The sequence below is a fragment of the Molossus molossus genome, unplaced genomic scaffold (assembly GCF_014108415.1).
Source record: "Molossus molossus isolate mMolMol1 unplaced genomic scaffold, mMolMol1.p scaffold_m16_p_18, whole genome shotgun sequence".
In the NCBI taxonomy this organism is placed as follows: domain Eukaryota; kingdom Metazoa; phylum Chordata; class Mammalia; order Chiroptera; family Molossidae; genus Molossus; species Molossus molossus.
Genome location: NW_023425353.1, coordinates 67,126,147 through 67,153,571, shown reverse-complemented (window position 1 = coordinate 67,153,571; position 27,425 = coordinate 67,126,147). Strand labels below are relative to the sequence as shown.

Genomic DNA, 27,425 nt, shown 5'->3' with positions numbered 1-27,425 from the left:
GAACCAGGACTGAGAACAATACGTTAGGTCAGCGGAATGGAGGCTTGTTTCCTGCCAGGAAGAGAGAAGCCGTCCTGGCCACCTCCACTACACAGGACCGGCCGGGGGTGACGTGTCATTAGGCTGCCGTGTGACTCCTCGTCCCAACGGGAATGAGCAGGGCACTGTGGATGGACAGGGACAACAGAGGTGAACCAGGACTGTCTGGGCAAGCAAGGACACATGGCCACTCATCGTCATCCTGTGGGGACGCTGAATAACTGGGTGGCTGGGGTGGGTGGCGGGCCTGAGGCGTGCCCTCCTCTGGATTCGCTGCAGAAATGAAGGTAATGGGATATAAATTAGCCATCGCTTATAGCTCAGCCATGTAGAACATGCATATTTCAGTTAAGATAACGGCTCCTCCTGGGAGTGCAGAGCTTTTAATTCTCGGGGAGGAAAATCTCCATCGGGGTCAGACGGCTTTCCGCCTGCGCCGAGACCGGGGTCATCGTCGCTCAGGGACACGCGAACGCCTCCTACGCAGGTCTCCCTGGGAGATGAGGTGAGCTGGCAGGAGACTGCCGTTCTCTAAAGAACGTCAGGTGACACGAGAAATCCGCCTGGTCCTCCAAAGGAAACAACAAGTCCGAGTTGAATTTTCTGAGACTTGACGACAGCAAACCGAAGAAGCAGGGTTGATGCATTGAGGGAACTTCAGGGATCATACATGGAGGTTGGCAGTATCCCCTGCTCATTCGAGGTGACAGGGACGGTTCAGACATGCAGCTCCGTGGGCTCCTCACACAGCGGTGACGCCACCGTCCCAGCCTGTCCCATGATTCCTCTCTCACTTCGGATTCTGCCTTGAGAAAATGAGAATAATGCCAGTTTCTCCGAGTTGCTACGCGTCTTCGGTGAGGTGGCGTGGTGCAGAGACGTAGCACAAGACTGAGACTTGGGGACACTCTCGAAGTCTGTTCCCTTCTAGAACTAGCTCCGCGGTCGTGAGGGAGAACACCCGCCGTCCAGGTGAACATCGCCCCCTGCTGCTTGCTCATCGTGGGCCCTTCCTGAAATCTTCCAAAGGACGTGGTGTGAGAGACACAGCTCCCTACTGCTCCCCCTCCCCTTTGCTGGAGGCCCCCACTTCCAACCATATGGGCTTTAGTTTCATCCTTTGGTTTTGTATTGATTTTCACGTCTCGAAATCACAGGCTTCTATTACTGTCTCTTCCATTTGAGGGATTATCTCTAGACTCCTCATTATAGGAAATGAGTTCTTAGCTCTATTTCTCCTGCCCTGCACACACAGCACCCTTCTTACAGCCCGTCTCCCTAAGGTAAACAAGCCATAATTAGGTCAGTAAGCCGGGACCACAGGGCCACAGCTATGCAGTGCCCTTCCGGAGTGATCCTTGGCACAACCACAATTGTTCCTTCCTTTTTTTGCCACATGTCATTGAGCTACCGATACGTTTTTGTTCGTTTACTTCGTTTCCACATACATAGCAGTCATTCAAACCCCAAACTTTTGGCCAATTTAATTTTTTTTCTAATGTGATTAGACATATACTACAAAATACCCCTCTGGGACATTTCTTCACCACCCTGGAAATTTCCATCACCTCTTCCCTATTTTGGATCCCCTGTTTTCTAGACATTGTGGCTGTCTTCACTTTTTGAAGCATACCCTACAGTGTTTTTCTAAAAATAATCACCTGGTTTCTCTCCACGTTTATTTATTTTACTCTCACGCATGATGCTAGTTTGGCTGGGAATAGAATTCTAGGTTTGGTAATCATTTTTCTTCTGAATTTTGAAGGTTTGATCCATTGTCTTCCAAATTCCAACACTGATGTTGAGAAGTCTGAAGTAAATCTAATTTCCATTCTTCCGTGTGACCTATTTTTGGTCTTTGGTTCTCTCTGTCTGTCTCATAGGCTGATCTTTCCAAGTCCATTGTTCTGAAATGTCACAGTATTGTGATTGGGTGTGGAATCTGATTTTCTCTTTTCTGATCGGTACTCAATGGGCACACTCAATTTGGAAATACGTGTCCTTCTGTTTTGGGGAATTGGGGATAGTTTTACTGAGAATTTATTTCTCTCCTGTCTTCGACCTGTTCTCTTTTTCCAGAGTGGTCCTGTCATTTTCTCCCTTATCCATCCTGTTTCCTTGCTGTTTTTATCCATCCTCCAGAAACTATGCTCAGATTTCTCTTCCGACTCTCATCGTGGCCGTGGCCATGGTCGTGGCTGTGGCCGAGCCGGCAGGATCACGCGGCCAGGCCGCACCTCCCCCTGCCTCCAGGAGGAGACTCGTGGAGACAGGAGCAGTAGCAGGAATGGAAGTCCCCCACTGTCCCTGGCTTTTAGGGTGACCTACACCCATCTGGTAAACCAACTCTCAGGTGACAAAAGAAGATGCTGAACCCTGGGCTTCAGGGTTTCAGGCCGCACGGTTGTAGAAAACTTCTTTCCCGGCGCGATCTGCAAGCGAGATGCTAACTGGCCGCCGGTGTGTGAGCTGGTGGAAGAAACCCCTCCGCAGGGTTTACCTGGGGGTGTCCTGCCCCTTTCTTGGGCCTGCTTGGGGGCGGGGCCAAGCGTTGGAGCTGACTGATATCCATGCCACCTGCCCCGAGCCCGGGGAGTTTCCACAGAGCAGCGCACGCACAGTCCACCTGTGCGTCTCGGTCATCAGGCCTAGAATCTTTAGAGACTCTCTTCTAGGCTGTAAAGTTTCTTATTTACAGGATCGTCTCCTCGTCCGTGCGTGAGCTCTGTCTTACTCTCTGGAAACATGAATGATGAATTTACTTGCTTTGGACTTGACCGTTTCTGTCGGAAGCGGGCCTCGGGGCCTAGCGCTGCGGCGTGTTGTCTCCTGGTGAAGAGGAGGGGGCTAAAGAGCTCACTGGGAGCCTTGAAGCTGGGGGGAGGCTGCTCTCTGAGCTCAGCAGGACCGAGCCATTTCCTTGCACGTCAGTCGTTTGGGGTTGACCACAGGCCCAGTGACAGGTACCGTGTCTTCTCCTTGGAAGACAGACATGTCAAGGCCAGTGTCCTGGGGCCCGTCCTGGGGAAGGGAGCTGGGAATCTCAGCATGCCCCACAGAAACATTCATGAATCGCGGCCACCGCCAACCGAACCCAGTGTCCTCTGGTCCACCCACCTTCCTCTGCTACCTGCTTGGAGGCCACACTCCCAGCACACTTGCGGGATAAGGGGGTCAGTCACCTGGCTGCATGGAGTACGAGAGTGTATCTGGGAACTTCACTGATTCTGGAAAACACTCATGCCATCTCCACCACTGACTTCAGTGGTACCCGATGCCACCAGCTCCAGAATCTTGGGGGGCATTCTAAGTAGTACGTCAGTCTTCTGCTTGTGTTTCCTGTTATTAGCTTAGGATTTGGGGCTCCTCATCTGCCAGCCACCCAGCTGACTCACAACACCCCTTGTTTTAGGGGTTATGCCTCCCAACCATTCTTTCTATATCATAGGCCTGTGCCTTTAAAAAGTCTGTATCTCTGTACCACTGTTTAAAGAGGTTAGAGAGTTTCCAGAATCCTAATAGATCGGTTATGAAGAGGAAATGAGATAATTTATGGAAGGAAGCTAGCACAGTGTCTCATACATAATCATAGCGATTATTTTTGTTGCTGTTTTATTATTCTATTCTTGTGAAATCATCCCAATATGTAAATCCTCTTTGACCAGCCAAATAGCCCAACAGCATGAGATGGGAAGACTGTGAAATCAAGACCTGTGTCGTGTATCTGACCAACTTGGCTTCCTCCCGCTGCTTTTCTTAGGTTGTCGGTATAACCAGGGTCATTTCGACTGAGCAGGGGAGCGACTCGGGGGCTGAGTGTGCGTGAGACCCGCCACTAACACAATGCAGATTCTAAGTCTGAGTTTGGCACTGTAGCTGTACTTATACCTGTGTCCTGGCGTCCAGAGCTATCATACTGGTAAATTCCACCACCCCATTGACGATGGGGTGCCGGGCAAAGGTCTGTACCCGCCTCCTCCCATGGGCCTCGGTGTGGCCCTGTGGGGTGAACGACCTCATAGCATCCTTGGGGATTGGCACAAAGTTCCCGAAAGTTATTTGTCGCCCTCGTGTGATTTCTGGCCTCCGGAGAATTATAAAGTAGCAGGCAAAACAAGGGTTTTCAAAAGACTTCCTATTTTAAATCCAGAGACATCACTGGCTTGAGTTTTGCTCAGATCTTTCATGACCCTCGATGAAGTATATTTTTGGCCGAGCCCCATGCACCCCTCAAATAATCCATTAAGCCAGCCGTGCACATCGGCACAGGAACGAGCGGGAGCTGGTGCAGGTCCGCGCCGCTTGTTAATCTCCTCGGCTCAGGGCATGCTGTCCTGTCTTCCGCATTCTCCACGGCGCTGGTGATGTCCACGGGCCGACGGGGCTCCCGCAGGTGCACACGCAGGTGCAGTCTCCCCTGGCGTCGCTCCGGGGCCGTCCTCAGGCTGGGCGCGCCGCCCGGCAGAGATGTCTGCGCACCAGGACCACGTCCCTGCGAGGCCGCAGCAGCGAGCGACACACCTGTCATCGCCGGGCGCTGCCCCTCCCGGGTCCGCTCTGGCTTCCTCGCAGCGTTGAGGCCGGTCGTGGCGTCGCGTCCGGACCGCGCTGTTTCTTTGGAGACTCGCAGGCACGTTCTTCCCGAACTAAGTGTCGCTCTGTCCCTCCCCCGTCCGGGCGCGTGCGCGGAGGCTGCCTGTCTCTGAGAGCCCTGCAGAGACACCAGGCACGTGAGCTCCGTGAGGACCGTGGCGGCCATGACCACGATGCCGATGTGTCTCAAACACCTGGAATGTTCCGGTCCTGTCACATGCAGCCGCTGGACTGTTACCAGTTCAGAAGCAAATGAACCGACTTACAAGTCAGCCCCGCCGCCCCTCCCCCCACAGCCGCTCAGCTGGCGCAGGGCGGGGCTTGGCTGGCGCGGGGCGGAGCTCGGCTGGCGCGGGGCGGGGTTCGGCTGGCGCGGGGCGGGGCTCGGCTGGCGCGGGGCGGGGTTCGGCTGGCGCGGGGCGGGGCTCGGCTGGCGCGGGGCGGGGTTCGGCTGGCGCGGGGCGGAGCTCGGCTGGCGCGGGGCGGAGCTCGGCTGGCGCGGGGCGGGGCTCGGCTGGCGCGGGGCGGGGCTCGGCTGGCGCGGGGCGGAGCTCGGTGCCCTGGCAGCTGCTGCCGGCCGCCTGCCCCTTCTGCACCTGGGCTCTGGACCGGCCTCTCCCGAGCGGGCTCCCTCTGCCTCCCAGGCCCCGCACGACAGTCCCCAGCCTGGCTCTGTCTTCACGCCGCAGAGGGCTGCTTCGGACTTAGGGCTTCTGCACGGACGCGTCAGTGAGAGGGGGCAGGTAGGGCATCTCTGGGCATAGTCTCTGGAGAAAGCGTGGGGTGTCTTTGCTTCTGCGGGACCCTCAGGAACAGCGAACGGTACTAGAAGTCATGTTAATTCACTCCTTCCATCCCGGTGCACGAGGTGTACGTCATTCCAGTAAGTGTGAGGAAGCGGGGCCCCGGGCACAGAAAGCATCTCCCGACACCTCAACAGGACCAGCGGCGGGAGGACGGAGTTAACGCGCAGGGAGTCTGCTCCGGCTGGAGCGGCTCGGTGGCCGGCGTCGCCCTGGGCGCAGAAAGGTGGCCAGTTCCATTCCCCGTCAGGGCACATGCCCAGGTTTCAGGCCCCACCCCGACGGGGCGTGCAGGAGGCGGCCCATGGATGTTTCTTTCTCCCATTCCCTTCCTCTCTCTCTAAAATTCAATTTTTGATAAGATGCGGGAAGTCTGGCTCCCTGTCCACATTTTCAATCCCTGAACAAAACGTCCCTTCATCCAAAGGGGCGGGTTTTCCAATGTTTTCAAAATGTGGAAGTGCTTTAAATCCAGGTGTGTTTGCTCCTCCGGAGCACAGCCTTCAGGGAGGGGACGGGTTCTGTACGTGACAGGATAGCTCTACCCTCCCCTCGGGGGCGTTTCAGCAGAAGCCTCGCGCTGCCCCTGGCGCCCCAGAGCTGCTTTGCCCCTCTGGACCCCGGCTCGCGCCTGGTGTGCTGGCGGTGGCTCTTCCTCCCCCTGCCCGCGTCCTGACTCCTACAAGTTCCCGCGGTTCCAACGCATCAGGTCACAGTCCATCAGAATGAAACGAGAATCAGGCAAAGCTCATTTCCACCTAAACACTGGCAGCCACCCAAACGCCTCTTTCACAATGAGTTAAAGTGAGCAGTGAGCCACGGTCCTGGCGGCACAGAAACCAGTAACTTCTAGGCTTTCCGATCAGCCTGGGGGTGAAGGCCTTTCTCCCCTACTTAGGCCTGGGGCCTTGAGGAACGTACTTAGCCCCCTGAGGGGAGCCTCGGGTTCACGAGAGGGGCAATGAGCCCTGGCCAGTTTGGCTCAGCAGTTAGAGCATCGGCCCACGGACCACTGAGCTGCGGGTTCGATTCCGGTCAAGGGCATGTACCTCGGTCACAGTTCGTCCCTGGCCTTGGTCAGGTCGTGCAGGAGTCGATGTGTCCCTCTCACATCGAGGTTTCTCTCTCCCTCCCTCCCTCCCACTCTATCTGAAGATAAAGGGAAGAATATCCTGGGGTGAGGATTAAAAATATAAACAAATCGATGAAAGGTGCAGTGATCCCCGTGTCTCAGAGCGGGGAAGTTTAACTGCCGGGGATTCATTCATTCCACAGGCGTGTACTGGGTGGTGATGATGAGATAGTTCTCAGTGATGGTGACCATGGATGTGACCACCATTTCACCAGGAGCCTGAAGGGAAAATCCAGTCTACAGGAACTAGGCATCTACAGAAAGTCTACTCCTTCTCTCCTCTTTGTTTTCACTTCATAAAAATGACCTACCAGATAACCACACAACAAGAGGGAAATGTTTCATGACCACGGTACTTGGCCACCTTGATCAATATACTGCAACCTTCACTCTTGGTTGGAGTAATGCAGCTGAACATTGTAACAGTGTCTTGGACGTCACCCACATCCAGTCTTCTACGGACAGGTTTCTGAAGATCCCGAGTGACCAAGGGCCAGGGTCATCTTTGTCCCCGGAAAACAGGCGTGTTTTCTTTTGTTCGCCAGCCGACAGGCATTTCGGAGTGTGCTTTCTTCCTTTTCTAACCAGGCCTGCAGTTCTGTTGGAACGCGCCTCGTTTCTCGTCAGTTCCGCAGCCCGTCTTGCTCCCGGTCACGTCCCGTGAGACCCTTTCCTTTGGGGACAGGCGCACACACGGTCCTGCAGGTGCGTGACGTGTGATTGGCGTCTCAGCTGCTAGCTCCGGGCACCTGGCCCTGGAACTCATCCTTGCTCGGGCCTCCCTGCTCAAACCAGAAACTGCTTTGTCGTCTTCACTGGCTTTTTCGAAGCATCCAACGGATGTCTGGGAACTGTAACTTCCCAGGGTGAGCTCTTCCAGTGGCACCCTCTTCTCTTCCTCAGAATAGTCCTTTCTTTGTCTTCATTTCCAAACAAACCCCCAGCATCCACAGACCCAGTAAGAATCATATCTCACACTTGGGTCGCACCTTATGGTTTAGGAAGCATGCTAAAATCCATGAACTCCACTTAAATTTCATAGGCATCCAGGGACGCCAGAAACCATCTCTTCCAGATTACAGATGAAAACTCCTCAGCTCACAGGTGTCAATGACTTCGCGATGGTTGCACGCCTCATCAGTGCGCTGCGGTCAACCCTGTCGTTTTTAGCGAAGCCTTGGTCCACGTCAGGGCGTCCCTAAAAGAAGCTTGTACTTGGAATAACTCCCAGCTGCTGTGTCTGAGATGAGCTCTGGGCCTGGGCTTACTAACAGGGACCTGAGTGTCCAGCTTTCTGGTCCCCAGCATTGTCCTGCCGCCCAGGTGACCAGGCTTGCTGGGTGAATGGTACTCTGTCCTCGAGCAATACCGGACCAGGCGTAGTGGCCACAAGCAGAGCCGTCTAGTCTCGCTGCATCTGGTAGGCTGCCTGCCTGATGCACACACAGCTCCCTGGGTGTGTCCTAAGTCCAGGGCACGTGGAAATGGGCAGAAGCTGTCTCCAGCGGTGGGATGGTCAGCAGGTGCACAGGGCCACGCCCCTGGGCAGCTCGCCTCCTTGGTGAAGGAACACTGAGTTTTCTTCCGTATCTCTGAGATTAGGTCTGTTCGATGCTGCAGTACTTACAGAACTCTGTTCGCTCTGTCACGCCACAGCCCAGAGACACCCCAGGGAGCTGGCACGCGTTACACAGACAATGAGGACGTATTTGTGAGAACCGGGTTCTCAACACCTCCCTGTCTTCCCCACCCGTGGTGAGCTGTTAGATCCTCGTGGGTAACCTCGGGAGTGGGTGCTGTCCTGCGATGTTTACAAAGTGTGCTGAGCCACAGACGGCTGGATGCAGAGACACACACACACAGACACGCACAAATACACACACAACACACAGACACGCACAAATACACACACAACACAGAGACACACACAAACATGCACACAACACGCAAACCACACACAGACACACACAACACACAGACACACACAAACATGCACACAACACACAAATACACAAACATGCACACAACACACAAACCACAGACACACACAAACATGCACACAACACACACAAACTATACACGCAAACACACACATATACACAAACACACATATACACAAATACACACACATGCACACAAATACACATAGACACATACAAACACACACACATGCACACAAATACACACATAAACACACACACACCACATACATACAAATATGCACACACACACGCAAACACAGACACACACCCCCTAGGAGTCTTTGTTTGCTTTGATTCGAGTCACGCAGGGGCTCTGGAGCGAGGGAGTCACCGTGTGTGGGGACCGCGCGGAGCGGACGGGCTGTGCCTGCCCCTGGGTCCCTCTGAGGTGTGACCGTTTGCGACCCGCCACTCCCCAGTGCTCTCAGACCCCACGCTGCACATAATCAGCCCGGGGAGCCAGTTGTGTTGCAGAGACAGTCAGAGAAGACGGAGAAAATGTGGGCCTCGGAACCGAACCCGGACCCTGGCGCAGACCGCTCACCGGGGAAGAACTGCTCTGCCAAGGTGCGCGTGCCAGCCCGGGCGTCCTGTCCACCACCCTGCCAACCACGCCTGACATGTCTCTTCCCTTCCGAAAAGCCCGTGGCTGCTGCCTCGGGTTCGGTCCGGCGCCCGCAGGGGAGGGACTCGCCCTTCCTGCCCGGGTCCTTCTCTCTGTTTCTCTGCGTTTCCCTCTCCTCTGCCGCCCGCACCCCTGCCCCCCCCTCCCTGCAGAGTCGGCGTAGTTACCAGTGACTTGAGGGAACTTCAGATTTTTACGTCCCCTGCACCTGATTTAGAGGCATGGAAAGCGTTCAACATCTCCGAAAACAAACTAAACGAAGTTTCTCTGCTTCTCTGACCACCCCCCCCCACACACACACACACTGATTTTTCTTCTCTTTGGTCAGGGGTCAGGGGCTCTCGGTAGAGGAGCCGCCCGCCGCTGGGGGGGGGGGTGAGGCTCGCCCCTTCCCCCTTGCCCCCAGAGCAGTGCTTCCCCTCGGGGGGTTCCAGATGTTCGTCTCTCCCCATGCGGGGCGCAGGAACAGAGTCTGGACCCAGAGCCCTCCTCATTTCGCCCTCCTTCTCGGAGTCCTGTTGGCCGCACACGGACCACGGGCCAAGCGGTCAGCTGGGAAAATCTCTTCGAGCCGCTAAACTCACGCCTCCCCCACCCCCCCCACAGGAGGCCTGGTCATGCAGGGACCAGGGGTTGTTCCTGTTGTCCATCCTGGCCCTGGCTGCTGTGCCTCGGTTGGTTGGGTGCCAACCCGTGCACCAAGAGGTCACCAGTTCCATTCCAGGCCAAGGTCAGGGCACATGCCCAGGGTTGCTGGTTCAGTCCCCGGTAGGGGGCGTGCAGGAGGCAGCTGATAGAAGTTTCTTGTGTCCATGGATGTTTCTCCCTCTCTCTTTCTCCCTTATTCTCTCTCTAAAATCAACAAAAACATTAAAAAAAAAAATAGTTGTCCATCTTGAGGATTTGGGGGAAAGTTCACTTGGAGCTAGTGACAAGCCCCCAGACAAGCTAGTCAGGAGGGGCCCAGGCTGCTGGGGTGGGTGGGTGCCTGGTGCTGTTTTGCAGAAGGTTTTGTAACCCCTCCTTCTGCAGGGCGGGAATAAGGTCCTCGGAGGCGGGAAGACCCTCTGTTTTAAGTGCTATGCGCGTCTCAGTCTCAGTAACTTTCTCGAATCTATAAGCAAACGAAGAATTACTGCTTCCGCATCTGAACACGATGCCCGTTTCCCAGACGCAGGGTTGTCACCCTGAGGAAGCAGCAGACAAGGAGCAGGGGCCGGCTTGCTTCCTCGGCTGAGACATCAGCGCCATCTGCTGACCAGACGCGGTCCTTCCCGGGCCACAAACTGCCGGCTGGGCCCAGGGCTGCCCCTTGGCAGCAGGTCCTGACCATGGAAGGCCTGTCTGTGGAGAGCCTGCCCTTGCCTGGAGGTGCGCACGTCTTTGCTTTTGTGTTTTGGGAGAATAATCCCTCCCTCTGTATGGGTGGACTCAGCCAGCCGCCCATCAGGTGTGCTCCGTTAACCAGTCAAGAGGTCCTTAGGCCTCCCTAGGCGTTGTCTGCGGGGGACTTCATTTCAAGGATGGGATTTGTTGGGGGCCCTTTTGCCCAGGAACTCACTGGGAAATGTAACTCGTGAGTATGGCTGATAAGAACAGACTGGAGACCCCCTTTCTCAAACAGACGGGGCTCGGCTACTTGATGACAGTGGTTCTCCACGGTTAAAAGGCCTGTGGTTCCCATTTGTCTTTTTTTTTTTTTACTTTCATCACAGTCAAGAAAAAAATAAATGCCATAAGTTATTTTAATGAAACCTTGACATATAGATACAAGGAACTTCCTCTGTCAGAAAATATGCTTTCCCAATAGTCGGTTTAGTTAATTTCCTCACCCGAGGATATATTTATTGATTTTAGAGTGAGAGGGAGAAAAACGTTGACCCGTTGCCTCCCGTACATGTCCTGACTGGGGCTCGGACCTGCGACTACGTATGTGCCCCAGTCGGGAATCGAACTCACAGCCTGTTGGCGTGACTGCTCCCACCAGCCGAGCCGCCTGGCCAGGGCGGTTCATTCCTTCACTCGTCAAGGAAGGTCCACGGAGAGAATGTGCCAGGGCCTGGCCCCGCCTGCTCCTTGAGGGGGTCTCCTTCCTCGTGGGAGCTGAGGCCCCTGCAGGAGAGGCCTCCATCTGGGAGACACCCCAGCTGAGAAACCCGCTCCTCAGACACACACAAACCCCGGGCCAGGAGGCCTGCAGACAAGTTGACCGCAGTGGTTTTAACACCAACTCTAGCTGATTTAAAATCAAACCAGACAAAACAAAATGCCTTACTCATCGTTGTAACCGACTCGGAGACCCGGCAGGCTCGGCCCCGCCTCGTGATTCCCCGAGTCCCTGCTGGGGGAACTGCCCCCCAGAAGCCGTCCGGTGGGAGCTCCGTCCCACTCGCGGTTTTCTCTGCTGTCATTTCTCAACTGCACAAGCTGCTCAGGGCACTGGGTCCCCCCTCCCCCCCGTGCACTAGGCGGTGCTGCGGCTGATGGACTCGAGGCCTCGCCGCCTGGGGTGCCCTGTGCCCGGCTGCGCTCCCTCCGCCGCGGAAAATGGGCGCGTTTCCCTGTCTTCAGCCAAGATGCATTGTCTCTGCTTTCGTCTCTCGTTTCCTAACTGCTTCTCTTCCCTTTTTCTTTTTCACTTTTGTTTTTTCTTTATTGATTTTTAGAGCGAGAGGAAGGGAAAGGGACACATAGAGACATCGATGAGAGAGAACATCGACTGGCCGCCTCCTGCAGGCCCCCCACTGGGGATCGGGCCCACAACCTGGGCCTGTGCCCTGACCGGGACTCGAACCGGCCACCTCTTGGTCCATGGGCGATGCTCAACCCCTGAGCCACACCGGCTGTGCCAACAAAGTCATATTTAAATTGTGTTAACAAAAAGAGAGGTGAGATGCACAGGGAAAAAAAACAGCCTATGTTTGAAGTTTCTTTAGACTCTCAGTTGCCAAGCACACCTGCTGCATGGAAAACGCTCGCAGGGAAAAGTACGTCTCGAAGCACCCAGACGTCTAAGGGAATTCCGAAAGAGTAACGCTGTCACCAAGATGGACACTCAGGAACAAATACCAGGCCGGAGGTGCCTGGCGTTGGTGGATGGTGACACCTTGAGTGTGTTTTACTTCCCGAGGATATTTGGGCACTGACAGCAGCCTGAGCCCGAAGTAGGGCCTGGGTCTCAGCTCCCTGCTGGGAAATGGGGGGGGGGGGGCCCTACCCAGATTTAAGAACTGGGAAGGGCCCGGCCGGTGTGGCTCAGTGTTGAGCATCGACCCTGCACCAAGAGGTCGCCAGTTCGATTCCTGGTCGGGGCACACGCCCAGGTTGTGGGCCCGATCCCCAGTGGGGGCGTGCAGGAGGCGGCCAGTCGATGTTCTCTGTCCTCGATGTTTCTATCTTTCTCTCCCTCTCCCTTTCCCTCTCTACAATCAATAAAAAATTAAAAAAAAAAAAATCAACTGTGAAGGGATTTCTCTATGGCCAGAGTGGGCCGGAGGCCACGCCGGGGTACCGTGGGGTGGGATGTTCTGCGGCGCAAACCCGAAATCCCTCGTATGGCCTGCTGTGGGGCTTGCTTGGCAGCCACACCAGAGGGAAGATGCTCATGAGAAGGAAACACTCCCTTGTAGGGTGAACTTCCGAAGCCCAGTTCCAGAGATCGTGAGGGAGCCGCCGCCACAGGAGGCAGTCAGCAGACACACCCAGGCAAGAATGCACCCCTCAAACGAAGCGATGATGGAACAGTCTGGAAAGGACTGTTAGCCAAGTGTGGAGATTTCTCAAGGATCCCCGCACCCCCCACCAGTCCCCACGTCCCCACCCAGCCCCCCGCCAGGACGAACGCATTGCTGAAGAGTAACTCAGAGAAAAGGACGAACTGGAAATCACGTTGTTTGTTTCTTTTGAAATGTAGAACCTAGTGACTCGTCAGAGAAGAAGAATCAGAAAACTAAGCAGTTTTTCTTCTATTTAGTGATGGACTATTCTCTACAGGCTTAGTGTCATTTTAAGTCCTGACTTGCCCCTGACGACTGGTGCTCCGTGGATGCGGTGACTCCCATTCTCCCCCGAAATAAAATGCAGAAACTTCCGTCGTGACACGTTTTCTGTATCCTTCCTTCTACGAAGGAGCACGAAGCTGATCGGTAAGGCACGTGCTCTAGGGTTAGTTCGCCACCTTTTCGGTTGTTTTCTTTCTGTGGCCTAGTCATTTGAAGTTTTACACTGTGAGTACATCGAAGGCGATCGGAGCCCCATCCTCACCTTCCTTACCACCTGCCTTCTCTCCCCTGCCCAGCCCAGAGGAGCCAACGCCGGGGCGGGCATGCAGGGCATGAGGTGGGCCCGGAGCCCAGGAGGAGGGGGAGGGAGGGTCAGTGCAGAGGCAGCGGGCAGAGGGGACAGCAGACAAGGTTGGGAATTGGTCACACTGAACAAAAACGCCAGCTGACTCAGCAAATATGTAAACGTTTCTTACATTTCTTTCTTTCTAAAATATAGAAGTAGTCATAGATGTATAGACATGTGTATCGTGTGTGCTGTGCATGTGTGCGCGTGTCCAAGAGCCGGGACCAGCGAGCACGGTGCGTGCTGGACATGTGTATCGTGTGTGCTGTGCATGTGTGCGCGTGTCCGAGAGCCGGGACCAGCGAGCACGGTGCGTGCTGGACATGTGTATCGTGTGTGCTGTGCATGTGTGCGCGTGTCCAGGAGCCGGGACCAGCGAGCACGGTGCATGCTGGACATGTGTATCGTGTGTGCTGTGCATGTGTGCGCGTGTCCGAGAGCCGGGACCAGCGAGCACGGTGCGTGCTGTCAGAGGCCCAGGGAGACTCTCCGCTGGGTAAATACTGCACATTACAGGTAACACGACGCTTACTTTGTATCTCTGCTGTGTGCAAGGAGGAGATGAGTAACAGTAACAATTGAGGAGTCGAAAGCGAACCAACTCTTTTCTGGCAACGTTTCTGTAAGCTTGAAATTATTTCAACATAAATTATTTTTTGAAAGCAAGGAGAAAGAATCCTCACTGTGGCCACGGAAGTCAGTGACGAGCGCAGCGGAAGGGCCCGAGTTTGCAGGGTGAGCCCTTCGGGGGGTCCTCCTTGGGGTCCTGTAGTCACGGGAGTCGGTAAATGATGAAAAATAAAGCAGCTTCCTGATCTGCAGCATTTCAAGCTCATGGGTCACCTACACCATGTCCGCAGGTCGTCACAGCTCACCTTTCACCCACTCTGGTGAGTAGGGACAGAACTGGGGCTTATCGACATTTAAGATGTGGCCCCTGACCCCAGGAACCCGACGACAGGGGAGACACTGGGTCCGTGTGAACGATACTCCACAACCACACTCACGCTTAGTGGGGGAATAGCACAGAGCTTCGGAAACAGGAAGGATCGCGGGCGGGGTGGCGCGGAGGGCAGAGGAGGCTGGTCCTCGGTGTGACTGGGCACCCCTGGCTGAGGTGCCCGCCTCCGCTTGAGTACCCGTGGAAATGCCGGCTCGCTTTCTCCTGAGACGGCCCATTTCCCCGAGGGAAAGGTCGGTTATGAAAGTTCTCCTGTATCAGAGCCAACAGGTGCCGTCACGGGGCCGCCTGGTCTCTGCTTTGGGAACACAGAGTAGCCGGACTCGTCTGCCTTGGGACACTGTACACAGCTGGAGACCACGATGCCTCCTCGAACCTCTTCTTCCTGCCAAATATTTCCAGTACGTCAGCTGTTAGGGATTTCTTAGGTCCGTCCTTGACCCAGGTCCTTGATCTGTCGATGGCTTCGAGGGTCCCGTGAGCTGTGGTGTCTGTGGGGGCAAGCATGGGATTCCGGCCTCTCGGGGCGTGAGCTTTCTCGGCACAGGGACCCTGGGGTCACTGACGCCTCCGTCACGTCCACGCGAGCTGCAATGCCGTCATGCCCCAGCCTGTCCTGCGCCGCTGACTTCTCATGCCCACGTAAGAAACGTTCAAACCTCTGAAGAATTTTGTGAGTTCATTTGAGCCAAACTGTGGACAAATGCTGGGAAGCAAAACCTCAGCCGCCTGAGACAATGCTCCGGAGAGGGGCAGTTTTGCGACTTAGTGTATACGTGACCATCAAAAGGGAAGACGGAAGTGGGTCACAGGACGTCCCCTGGTGGTAGATGAGGCGGCAGGAGAAAGCGAAGAAGGAAACCTCTGGGGCTGGATGAAAAGTGAATAATAATAATAATAATAACAGACACAGCCTTCTTCTGCACGGGGTGGGGACAGGATAGTTAACAGTCACAATGAACACGGTAAGAACAATGAGGGGAGGTGTGGTGTCCACCCTGGTGCATAGGCTGTGCCCTGAGGGGTCTGGGAAGAGGAAGCCCCCACATTCCAAAGGTCTGTTAGCTCAGGGGCAGAAAGACAACAGGCTCCATCAAGGTGAAAATTGACCTTTGTCCGGGAAGATGCCGCCTGGGATGAGACTACCAGCCATAACCTGCTTGTAGTTAAACGTTTACATTCCAGACCATCCTCGGGGTCACTTTAGGTCCCTGAGTTGGCGAGGCCTCCACGCAGCCCTCCCTGAGCTCGTCGGGTCCGCATGTGGCCCCTTTCCGTCCACCCTTCCGTGCAGCTTTTGGCCTTTATCCCTATTAAATTTCAATCCTAAATGAAGGAATTTGTCCAGCTTGCAATCGCTGTGAATGTTGGTTTTCACATTCACCTGACGTGCAGGGCATTCTCTTCAGAGGTGTGTGTTATGGAGAACTGATAATAGGGTTGATCCGGCACTGGTTCTACCTCGACCGGGAAAACGGACCCGCTGGAGAGCCCGGCGCCTGTCCCCGGGGCTATTGTGGTCGTTTGTCGACCCAACCGTCTTCCTTGTGGCCTTTAACTACCATTAACAACCCTTCTCTGTCTCGTCCCCCGAGTCGCTGGAGGCGCGCCGGCCCCCGGCCCCTTGGCTGGCCCCTGTGTGAAGTATCCTGTTTTAAATGGTCTCTCTGTAGAAATTAATACGTGACAAAGGCACAGCCTGAGTGAAAAGTGTCATCGAACCACCATCAGGAATTCCCTGGCAGGAGACGGTCGCTTCCACGCGTGCAGATGACTGAGTCTCGCGTTCACGACTCTCCGGGGGGCACTGCGCGTGGCAGGCAGATGACTAGCTGCCCAGGGAGGGCCACATCGACACGGAACTGTTACCTGTGCGCCCACGGGCGCCGTGTTTACAGATGCTGAAAACCCTACATCTTCACCCAGACGGCGCGGCTCAGTGGGCGGAGCGTCATCCCGCGGACCGAGAGGTCCCGGTTCAGTTCCCGGTCAGGGCACACGCCCGGGTTGCCGGCTCCATCCCCAGTGGGGGGTGTGCGGGAGGCAGCTGATCGATGTTTCTCTCTCACATCCATGTTTTCATCCCTTTCTTCCTCTCTAAAGAAAAAGACAATAAATACATATTTTAATAAATAAATAATAAACATTCTAAATCAGAAAGCTTTCCCACTAATCCTGAAAGTCAGCATGTAATAGGACTTGGATAATAAGTGTTATAATTTATGCATCTAATCATTGACCTAATCATCAGTCGTGGTTAATAATTAACTCTCTCATCCTGATCTTCAAAGCACTTAGTTTATTTTCTGTCCTCTATATTATCAGAAGGAACACTACGGAACATAAAAGAACATTTTCTTTTTATTCCAGGAGTGTTAAAGCACTTGGCAAATATGTATCTATTTAAGCATGAATTTTCTAGAGCTTTGAATTTTATCCTCCTCCCAGGAGGAGCCAACCACCAGCAGGACCGTTGGGGTGTCATTGGTCCCGCTGCATTGTTGCCACTTCATTAACACCCAAGTGCAGAGAGAAAGTCAGTCTTCAGTTCTGACTGCCCTTGAGGGTTCTGTGCACAGAACAGTGGTCGTAGGGACTCTTTAGAATAGAAGTCATAAATATAGGATCCTCTGATCTTGCTGAATTAAAGACTAGGGGAGACGGTTTGGTCGTGAAGACGCCATCGCTTACCTTGTGCTCGGCCTTTGCGAAGGGAATGAACGAGGTGGACGGCTTGGGCACCCACGACAGGGGAGTTCTGCACAAGCATTCAGTGTGAGAGACCGCTCGGGTGTGCACAGTGCATGCCTTGCTTTGCACCGATTCTTGCTACTTCAGAGCTCAGGATGAGGGCTGGAGAAAGCGCACGGAGCGCATGAGGCGCTGTTGTTCACCAACAGCAGAATCTGTCCCAGGCCCCTACAGGCACGTAAAGGGCTGCACATTTCTCGGGAAACAAATGTCATTTAAAGACGTGAGCCAGGATTGCGGACGACTGGGCATCGGGTTGTGCGCCAGCTCGTTGCCGCTCACCCGAGCTGGCAGGAGACAGGAGCCAAGCGTTCCTCAAGACTCCAGCCTGGGCGGTTGGCCTGCGCTCCTGAATCTGCTGTGATGCTCAGAGGTGGCGCCAGCCTCCTGGGCCCCACGTCGTCACCGCTTTAGACTGTCTGAGGCCTTGGGTCCCTCCCTCTGCCAGGGGCGCCCTCTGAAACCATCTCCACTTGCCTTCTCTGGATGTATTTTGCATGTAAATACCTTCCTTTGGCTACACAATCAAGGGCACAAATGGCCAGGTCATGCGTGTGAACTGCTGTCTGCATGACCTGTGAGTGGGTGTCATGTTTTCAGCTGGAGGAAAGAGCACCTTAGACCACAGAGGTTCCTTGACCGCTCTCGGACATGTTCCCTCCTGTTAGTAGGGCCAACCCTTCTTGAGAATAAATGAATAATCCACGGAAAGTACGAACACGTGTCTAGAATGCAAGGGCGCAGTCACTGCCACGCTGGCATCTCCGCGGTCTCCATCATCTCTCTCGGTACCAGGACCTGTCCTCCCTGTAACACACAATGCATGTCGGTGGATGAGTCAACCAGTGAATGAAGGCTCGTTACAATGGGAATCTAAACTGCAAGATCAGTGCACAGCTATGTAAAGTGGAATTAGACAACATGTTCCCAAATACAAACCACAGACGCATGTAATGTTAGCCAGGAATGATCCCCTTAGAGACAAGGAAAAGTTAAATTCCAAAGTGACAAATGACATGTTCCGTCCAAATGGAGTTATTCCTAGACTTTTGCTTAGAATCTGTGTTAGGTGATTTTCTCTCAACTTCTTCCCTCATTTAAAAAAAAAAAAAAATGTTTAAATCCCTCGTCCTGTGTATTCCCGTGGGCCAGTTGGAATGGATTTTGAGTATGTGACTTGCAAAAGCCTCGGGGTTTGAGATCAAGGGTTGTCCCTCCTGTGACCTTCTGCTGCTGTTTTATTTCTCATCTCAGACATCCAGTCCACAGTGATGACCGCACACCAGCCCACTGACCACAATCTCCTCCTGCGTCCAGAGAACACAAGTGTGTTCTCCCCTGGTGTTATCTGTGTATACCCCACTTCCTCTTCCAACGCCGGGGGGTTTGCTCTCTAGAGTTGGGTGCAAGGGTTTCTTTAAAAAGCTGTTTTAAATCCTCTCTATAAAGAGCAGATTGTCGTGTGTGGTTGGGGAAAACAGACGCGTCAAGTCTTCCAGGAGATGCCATTTCAAACGCCCAGCTGAGACCGCAGTCTGAGGGCACACTCAGACTGAGAGGCCGTGCCCCGAGTGATGGAGGGGGTTCACCCCTGTTCTTCCATTGTTTTGCTGGCTTTTGATTTGTCTTCTTTGTTAGCATTTCTTAGGTGGCTTTCATTTGATTTGGTTGAGCACAGAGAAAGTTCTGGAATAAGACCCCGTTCAGAATTCCATTCTTTAGGCACGGATGTGACCTTCCTGTTGAAGTCACATTGCTTTGCACCGCCCTAGGCCCAGGCACGTGTGTGAAATCGCGGGGCCTGAAACGTCAGAGCCCGGCTGTGTGTGAGGGTGGCCAAGGACTCCCCAACTGTCAGCACGGCCGGCCGCCCGTTCCCACCGAGACCAGGATGAACGGGGGCCAAACACAAAGCAGTAGTCCTGATTTAAATTCTTTTTCTTTGTTGCTTTTTAGAGAGAGAAGAAGGGAGAGGGAGAGAGAGAGAAAGAAACATCGATGAGAAAGAACATCGATTGGCTGCCTCCTGCACGCCCCCCACTGGGGATCAGGCCCACAACCTGGGCATGTGCCCTGACTGGGAATCAAACCAGCGACCTCTTGGTGCAGGGTCGACGCTCAACCCCTGAGCCACACCGGCCGGGCAGTAGTCCGCTGGACCACAGGCCGATGCTCTAACCGCTGAGCCACACCGGCCGGGCAGTAGTCCACTGGACCGCAGGCCGATGCTCTAACCGCTGAGCCACACCGGCCGGGCAGTAGTCCACTGGACCGCAGGCCGATGCTCTAACCGCTGAGCCACACCGGCCGGGCAGTAGTCCACTGGACCGCAGGCCGATGCTCTAACCGCTGAACCACACCGGCCGGGCAGTAGTCCACTGGACCGCAGGCCGATGCTCTAACCGCTGAGCCACACCGGCCGGGCAGTAGTCCACTGGACCGCAGGCCGATGCTCTAACCGCTGAGCCACACCGGCCGGGCAGTAGTCCTTATTTGAAAGAAGTAACACGCATAGATTGTTTCGTCAGTGATATTCGTTACAGCATTATTAATAACTGTATTTATAATAAAATGTTCTAAAATGTCTTCTAGTTTCAAAATGAGGTTTTGGACCTCCTTATAAACTTCGTAGCCCATTAAGCCGTGTATAAAAATGCACATAAAGATAAACATGCCTGGTGCGGGATGCGGCAGAGAAAAGACAGGCAAATGGCCTGTTAGCAATAGCAGAACCCGGAAGTGAAAACCTCTGAACCATGACACAGGGAAATTATACCGAAATGGGAGCAGAGGTTTAACCAGACCGTCAGAGAGCAAATAAGGTTCCGTTGTGTGTGTGTTTCCTGGGGGTTTGTGGTCTCCTCTTTTAACTTTCCTGAATTTTCTAAATTTTGCGTATGAACATTAATCACTTTGGTAAAGGGGGGGAAAAGCCCACGAAACTTCAGATTAAGGGCCGTTTTGCTGTTTGCACCCCGCTGGAGAAACACCGCTTTCTCCTGAAGGTGGGGGTCGGAACCTTTCGCAGAGGCCAGGGCAGAGCGGGCCGTCCCCCCGGCTTCTGAGGGTTCGTCCTGCTCCCCCGCTGGGTTCTGTCACGCCGGGAACGTTCTTCCATAATGTTTTCACATTAAAAATGACCTCCTAGCCCGGCCCGTGTGGCTCAGGGGTTGAGCGTCGACCCTGCACCAGGAGGTCGCTGGTTCGATTCCCGGTCAGGGCACGTGCCCAGGTTGTGGGTCTGATCCCCAGCAGGGGGCGTGCAGGAGGCGGCCAATCGATGTTCTCTCTCATCGATGTTTCCATCTCTCTCTCCCTCTCCCTTCTTCTCTTTCTAAAATCAATAAAGAAAAAACAACAACAAATTTGCTTATTAAAAAAAAAAAAATGACCTCCTGGCCCGACTGTGAACTTCCCAGGTCACTGAGGTTTGGGGGTCACAGCCTAAGGAAAATAAACCAAACGCCTCGATATTTCACCCTCTTGGATTCTGCGTGTTTTTCCGCACTAGCCCACAGACGTTGTTTGTCTTGTCTCCTCTCTGCAGACCCGACGAGGGTGACAGTGCCCCCCTCCAGCATGGATGTCACCGTCGGGGAAAGTATCGTTCTCACGTGCCAGGTGAGACATGATCACTCGCTAGACATCGTGTTCACCTGGTCATTCAACGGCCACCTGATAGACTTCGACAGAGACGGGGACCACTTTGAAAGAGTCGGAGGGGTAAGTGCCAACACCAGACCACCCCAGAAACGCCGCGTGGGAGCGGCCTGCTCAGGCCCCGCCTCAAACAACTTGGTTACGCGTTAAAGAAACACAGTTAGTCTTTGATAATTTTGTTCAAACACCTTCTTTCAAGAAACCCTTAGTTAATTACCCTGTTTCACTGAGCAGTGATAAGATTTGATCCGCGGTAGTAGCGTTTGGATGAGAAATAAATCTTTTATACATAAAAGAGCTTTTCGGGTTTAAAGAAAGAAAATCACAGTGCTTCTCGAGTTAGCTTTAAGGCGACAGGGTTGACCGTGGGCCTCGATAATGCCAGTGTCGGCTGCCTGTGCTTCGCGGTTTCAGGGAGGTCTCACGCACACGAGCGGTCCCACGGAATCCACACGCCTCGCTCAGTGGGCACCGAGCGCTTCCTCCTCAGGGCATCGTCTCAGGCCCGGAGAGATCGGCATGCGTGGGCAGGCAGGCAGCAGGGAGAAGCTCCCCGACGTCAGCTCCGTTTGCCTCCCTGTACCCCTGGTCACAACGACTGGCCTGTGTCGCCCACTGTCCTGGGGAGATGGTGACGGTTACACTGGAACGGAGGAAGGAAACCGAGTTCCTATCATTTCTGGGTGGCAGGAAGCCCTTGCAGGTAGAAATAGGGGCTGAGCTCAAGATTGCTAATCCGAGACGTGCAAATGAAAACCACAGGGAGACATCGCCGCACACCTGCCAGAGTGGCTGTCATCAGTGCATCGACAGACCTCAGGTGTTGGCGAGGGTGGGGCGAAGGAAGCCTCCTGTGTGCTTGGTGGGAATGCAGGCTGGAGCCGCCCCTGTGGAAGACAGCGTGGCAGGTCCTGAGAAAATTAAACCTGGAACTGCCTTGGGACCCGGGGACCCGACTGCTGGTGTGTGTTCAAAGGGACCCAGAATATTCACTTGAAAAAATATACGCACCCTGATGTTCATCATGGCATTATTGACAGTAGCCAAGGTATGAAATAGCCCAAGTGCCTGTCCATAGAAGAGTAGGTAAAAAAAAAACAACCTGGTACATTTACGCAATGGAATATTACTCGGCCGTCATAAAGAATTAACTCTTACCATTGGCAGCAGCATGGGTGGACCTAGAGGGTATTATGCTAATTAAAATAAGTCACACAAAGAAAAATACCTTTGTGGAAAAATCACTTCTATGTGGAATCTAATGAACAAAATAAGTGAATAAACAAAACAGAAACAGAGGACAGACTGGTGGTTGCCAGAGGAGAAGGGTTGGGGGGCTGGGTGGAAAGGGGGAAGGGACTCAGGAGTGCGATCGGCCGTTACAGAATAGTCACGGGATGTAAAGTGCAGGGCAGGGAATAGATCAATAACGTCATAACTGTGGATGGTACCCGCCGGTGCTGGAAATCCCTGGGGACACTTCGTGAAGTTTGTGAGTGTCTAACCACTGTGCTGCACACCTGAAACCAATACAGAATAATGTTGACTGTCAACTGTAATTGGATAAAAAAAAAAAAAAAAAAAAAGCGCAGAGACTGAGACCACGCGGGTGCCCATCCTGGCTCTGCCACTCACAGGTGAGTATTCGCACCTCCTTATGCTCGACCCTCCTGGACAAGAGGGATACGGAGTCCCTCCGACAGGGACACGCGGGCATTCGGGGAGCGAACCGAGGCGAAGCGGCCGGGAGGCTACCCGCCGCGTGTTAAATGCCGCTGAGCACTGTCCAGTAGTTTGTCCTTTGGGAATAGCAACATAAGGGTCCGTAGTTTGGGGTGGGAACCTACATACCTTGTCATTTATTGGGGCTTAGAGAGAAGCCAACTCTCCCACATCTGACCCCCAGGGGGCGCCCTTGCTCACAGGGCTGCCCTCCAGCTGTTGACTAACAGGGCGGGGAAACCAACCTCCACAGGGTGGCGGTGTTCTGGAGTGGACGCCACCTTGGTGACCTGTCCTCACGGTTATTCCAGGGCCAGGCTGGAGAGCAATGTCTAGGGCACACAGACACCCATCCCCGGGAGTAATCAGCCCCCTTCGTCCGATAATCAAACTCGGCGTCTGGGAAACAGATCGGCCCCGTCCTGCATTCGGTGACGCGAGGCATCCGTGGAGAGGCTGGCCGCCCTGATCCGTCGGTCCCGACCTGGGAGCCATCCAAATGCCGGCTCTAGATGCAGGGGTCCAGCACGCGGGCCTCTCCAAATACAGGGTTCCAAAGGATGGGGCACCGGCGCCGGTGGTGGGCTCAGGCAGGTCTGGAGCAAGGCAGTCCCTGCGCCAGGGGCCACGTTACCTACGTTGCCTGCTTCTGCGTGTGGTGGATGAGTCCAGAGACCCAGGGCAGCCACCCCCGAGGTCTCGGCCCCGGAGTCTGCACAGGCAGCCTCCCCATTTCCAAACGGCTGTGGCTCCCCTCCCTCCTGTTTCCGTCAGCCCGTGCAAAAGAAATCCATTAGCCACAGTGCCCTTCACGTGACAACGCTGTTTAGTGCTCATTCACAACTAACCGTAGCCACTGCTTTATCAGCAGGACTCAGCCGGGGATTTGATGATCCGAAACATCCAGCTGAAGCATGCTGGGAAATACGTCTGCAGGGTGCAGACCAGCGTGGACCAGCTGTCCGCCGCGGCCGACCTGATCGTCAGAGGTACGGGCGCGTGGCTTTCGTCCTTCAGGGCGTCCCTGGCGTGTGCGCCTGCACAGGGCTCTAGAACCCCCGGGCTGAGGAGTGATGGGGAAGAGTCACAGAAGCCGAACACGGTACACAGTGGTGAGCAGTCGCGGAGTTTCGGAGCCTCCGTCTCTCAAAGGAGGAGGTTAGGGAAGGCAGAGCGAATCCAGTTCCTTCATGCTGACCACCCCTCCTGGGCCGGCCCGGTGGGTGGCCGCTGGAGCCCAGGTGACCCAGCATGGCTTCCGAGGAATAGAAGCAAGTGGCCCAGGCGGGACCAAGCTGCGATTCTCTGAGGGTTCCCGGAGCTAACCCGGGAGCCTGTCAGGGTTCGGGCTGTCCGAGTGGCCAACAGGCAGTTGTCCCGTTTCCTCTTCTTTCTCTGAGCGGCGTAGTTCTGTCCTGTTCCTGAATCCAGGGCTTTCGAGGGAAACCTCCCCGACACCTGGGCTGCCGTGTAGCAGGGGCGTTCGTGTGCAAACGGACATTCGTGGGGGTTTCTTAGCCTGACCTCGGCCAGCGGCCGGGAACCCCCACGGACTCAGTGCCAAGCCGCACAAACCAGCGTGTCAGGGAGCAGTGCGTGGGCTTTTAAGAAATATTTTCAAATTCAATGTCGACGCTTTGCGAACCGGTGTACACGCCGGCGCGCCGAGGGTTCTCTAACCCATGAGAAGCGAAGCCACTTGGGACGTCAGACTGAGCTCCCACCCACGTCTCCTTCACCCCAGCCGTGGGTGTGTGGGCTTCCTGGGCCGGCAGCACGTTGGGTGCAAGAAAATAAAGTCGGGGGGCTTTCCGATGTGCAGGAGGGTGCATCTCAGTGTACAGAGGACCAGCGTCGTGGGAAACCACAGACGTGGTTCTCTCTGCTCAGGCAGAAGGTCAGGGGTGTGTGGGAGTTAGCAGCTCAAGAGAAGTCAAAGAAAAACAGCTTTTCTGTCCTGGCTGCTTTGGTTCCCTTACGTGGGCTACAAAGCCCTCCCAGTAATGGCACAGATGAGGACCAGGCGAGGGAAAACACCTCTAGACCTGGGTGGTGCTGCCCTCAGAACACCTTATGGAAATGTGTTTATTTCCATTTCTAAATCACCAAAGCTGGTCTGTGCTCCTCTTGGGGACAAAAGAATTCCGTTGCTGAGCATTTATCCTGCATTTAATTAGGATAATGTTCAGATCAGCAGTTTAAACACCAATAAATTACACTAATAAATATTTAAATCAGTAATACTCGAAGTTCTTAAATGATATTGTATACTTCATTTCACAGAAAATAACATTAAATGCCAGGAGGAATTTGCAAACGCAGTCTAAAAGAAAATCTAGTCTAATCAGTTAACAAGGCCCATAAATTAATATGCCACTTTAATCCATAGTCTCGCGTTTCATCCACTCCAGCTACCGTGTGCGGGGGGCCGGCGCAGAGGGGTCCCTGTTGGGCTCTGGCTTCTTGATCCTCTGCCGCGTACTTGATCTAATCTCCAGCCGGCTGCCGGCAGTCAGAAAGGGCGCCCCCCGGGAGGGACACAGAGACACAGACATCTTACCAGCGTGCCCTCTGCTGGGCATGTACCAAAAAAAACCTCAACGAGCCAGGAGAACGTTTGGTTCAGAGGACAGAGATTGCTCATTTAGTTGTTTTGAAAGAGGACCCCACTTCCCCCCAACAGAGCTGGTAAACATTACGTAAGCCGTACCCGCAGGCCGAGGGTGGGGACGCTGGAGCGCAGAGAGCAAACAGCCTGCAGTCGCGGCTCGTCTCCAGCGGCCAAGCTCAGTCCGGCCTGCATGTCCCTCCCAGCTGCCCCCTGCGGGCTCGGCTACTTCCTCTCGGCTTTGTCCCTTGAGGACTTTGGGGAGACACTTTCCTGCTTCTGATTTTAAAGGCCGTCGCAGGAGTGGCCATTAGCGAGAGGGGGCGGTGGGTGGGAAATCTTGCGAGAGAAACGATTCTATCATCTCTGGACGATAAGGGTCAATAAGGGTCCCCAAGACCAAAGGTTACCCCAGTTCTATCAAGGTGGCATTTGACGGACATGCTGAAATGTCACCATGGAAAAGTAATTAATTCCAGCCCACAGATTTCCAGACCTTTGGTACAGGAGTGGGAGGGAGGATAAATTTAGTCTCACCTGTGGGTCTATCAAAGTGACTGGTGAAGAGAAATTTAGGGCATCGCAGGGGGGTGCAGGACTGACTTCCAGGACGAAGCCTTGCTTCCGTGCGGGGTCCAGCGGTGCCTCTGACTGCTCGGCTGGGGTGCAGCGACCCCCCAGGAACATCTCCTGTGCCTGTCGGCCGGGCAGGACCGCCGGACAGTCGTCATCACCTGTCCCTCGCAGTCAGCTCTCGCGGCGGTCGACTCGGCAGCCTGGGGCTCTGCTCTGGCTGTCAGTGTTTCGAGCTTGCCTGCCGACCACTTCCCACCCCTCTGTTTTTTCTGTTTCCAAGCCCTTCTCTAAGGCTGACCCCGTGTCAGAGGCTGAGGTACAGGGGTGGAAACAGTGCCCCCTGGGGAGAGAGGTCGGAAATGCAGGGGCAGAGGCCAGGAGACTGCAGCCCCCTGGGAAGCCATCAGGGGGAGCCGTCGAGACCGGACGCCGGCCCTCTTCCCGGCTGGGCTCTGGCACACAAGCCTGTGTTTGCATGTGCTGTGGGGTGGGTTGGAGGGGACAGGGCAACACTGCCCCCCAAAGTTCTAAAGCCATTTCTGCTCAAATCCACACCCTCAAGGGCAGAAATGACCATTTATCACGGCTGCATTCTCAGGGACAGCGCCGACCCTAGTACGATCCGGGGACTGTAGGATGGAGGAATGGAAGAATCGGGCCCTCGTGGAACCCCGACATTCTCTCTTAGCATCTAGCACAAACACTCTGTGTTTACCTCTTAGTGTTTTCCGCTGGTCTGGGAGCCCCTGGGAGGGGCCGGGTCCCCTTCCTCTCTGTTCCCAGCTCAGAAGGATGCCGGGCACCGGGTAGACACCCAGTACGGAGCCAACAAGGGGGGAGTCTGTGGCGGGTGATCACTCCCCTGGACATTGGGACCCTGCTCCACTCCTGAGGGTCTTGCTCTTTGGCAGGTCCCCCAGGCCCCCCGGAGGCCGTGACCATCGATGAAATCACTGACACCACCGCTCAGCTCTCCTGGAGGCCGGGGCCGGACAACCACAGCCCCGTCACCGTGTACGTCATCCAAGCCAGGACTCCATTCTCCGTGGGCTGGCAAGCCGTCAACACAGGTAGCCCTCCGGGTGCCCGGGGCTGGGTTCACAGGCCGCCGAGACTCAGGCGGAAGCAGGTGGCAGAGGCCGAGGACATCTGGGCCCTCGTGCAGACACAGTGACCGATGACACCCACTGTGGCAGTGTTTCCCAGACCTGGGCCAACTGTGCTGTGGTTTATTTAACACTTTGCTTCATATCAGCTCGCTCTCGTTTGTCTTGTAACTCACCCTAAGCAATAAGGTCTGTGAAATGACAGGTTTGTGATGTTGGTTGTTTTCTCTCTCTTTCTCTCTCTCTCTCTCTCTCTCTCTCCCCGTTGCCTTTGACCAGGAATTGAACCTGTGACCCTTCAGTGTGTGGGCTGAACTCTAACCACTGAGCCACACCGGCCAAGATGATTATATTGTTCTCTTAACACACATTTTATTTATTTATTTGTTTGTTTGTTTATTTATTTATTTATTATCCTCACCCGAGGACACTTTTGCACTCATCTTCAGACAGAGCAGGAGGAAGACAGAGAGAAACATCGATGTGAGAGAGGCACATCGAGTGGTCGCCACCCACATGA

At 54.5% G+C, this 27,425-nt stretch overlaps 1 protein-coding gene across 1 annotated transcript in view; it reads left to right on the top strand.

Moving 5' to 3' along the window:
• Positions 1-27,425, top strand: part of CNTN4 (contactin 4) — a 342,255-nt gene that overhangs the window by 301,933 nt on the left and 12,897 nt on the right. The window contains exons 12-14 of the mRNA XM_036267473.1: positions 20,781-20,956; positions 23,487-23,604; positions 26,711-26,869. Coding sequence (XP_036123366.1) covers positions 20,781-20,956; positions 23,487-23,604; positions 26,711-26,869 — 453 coding nt within the window. The remainder of the gene's footprint in view (positions 1-20,780; positions 20,957-23,486; positions 23,605-26,710; positions 26,870-27,425) is intronic.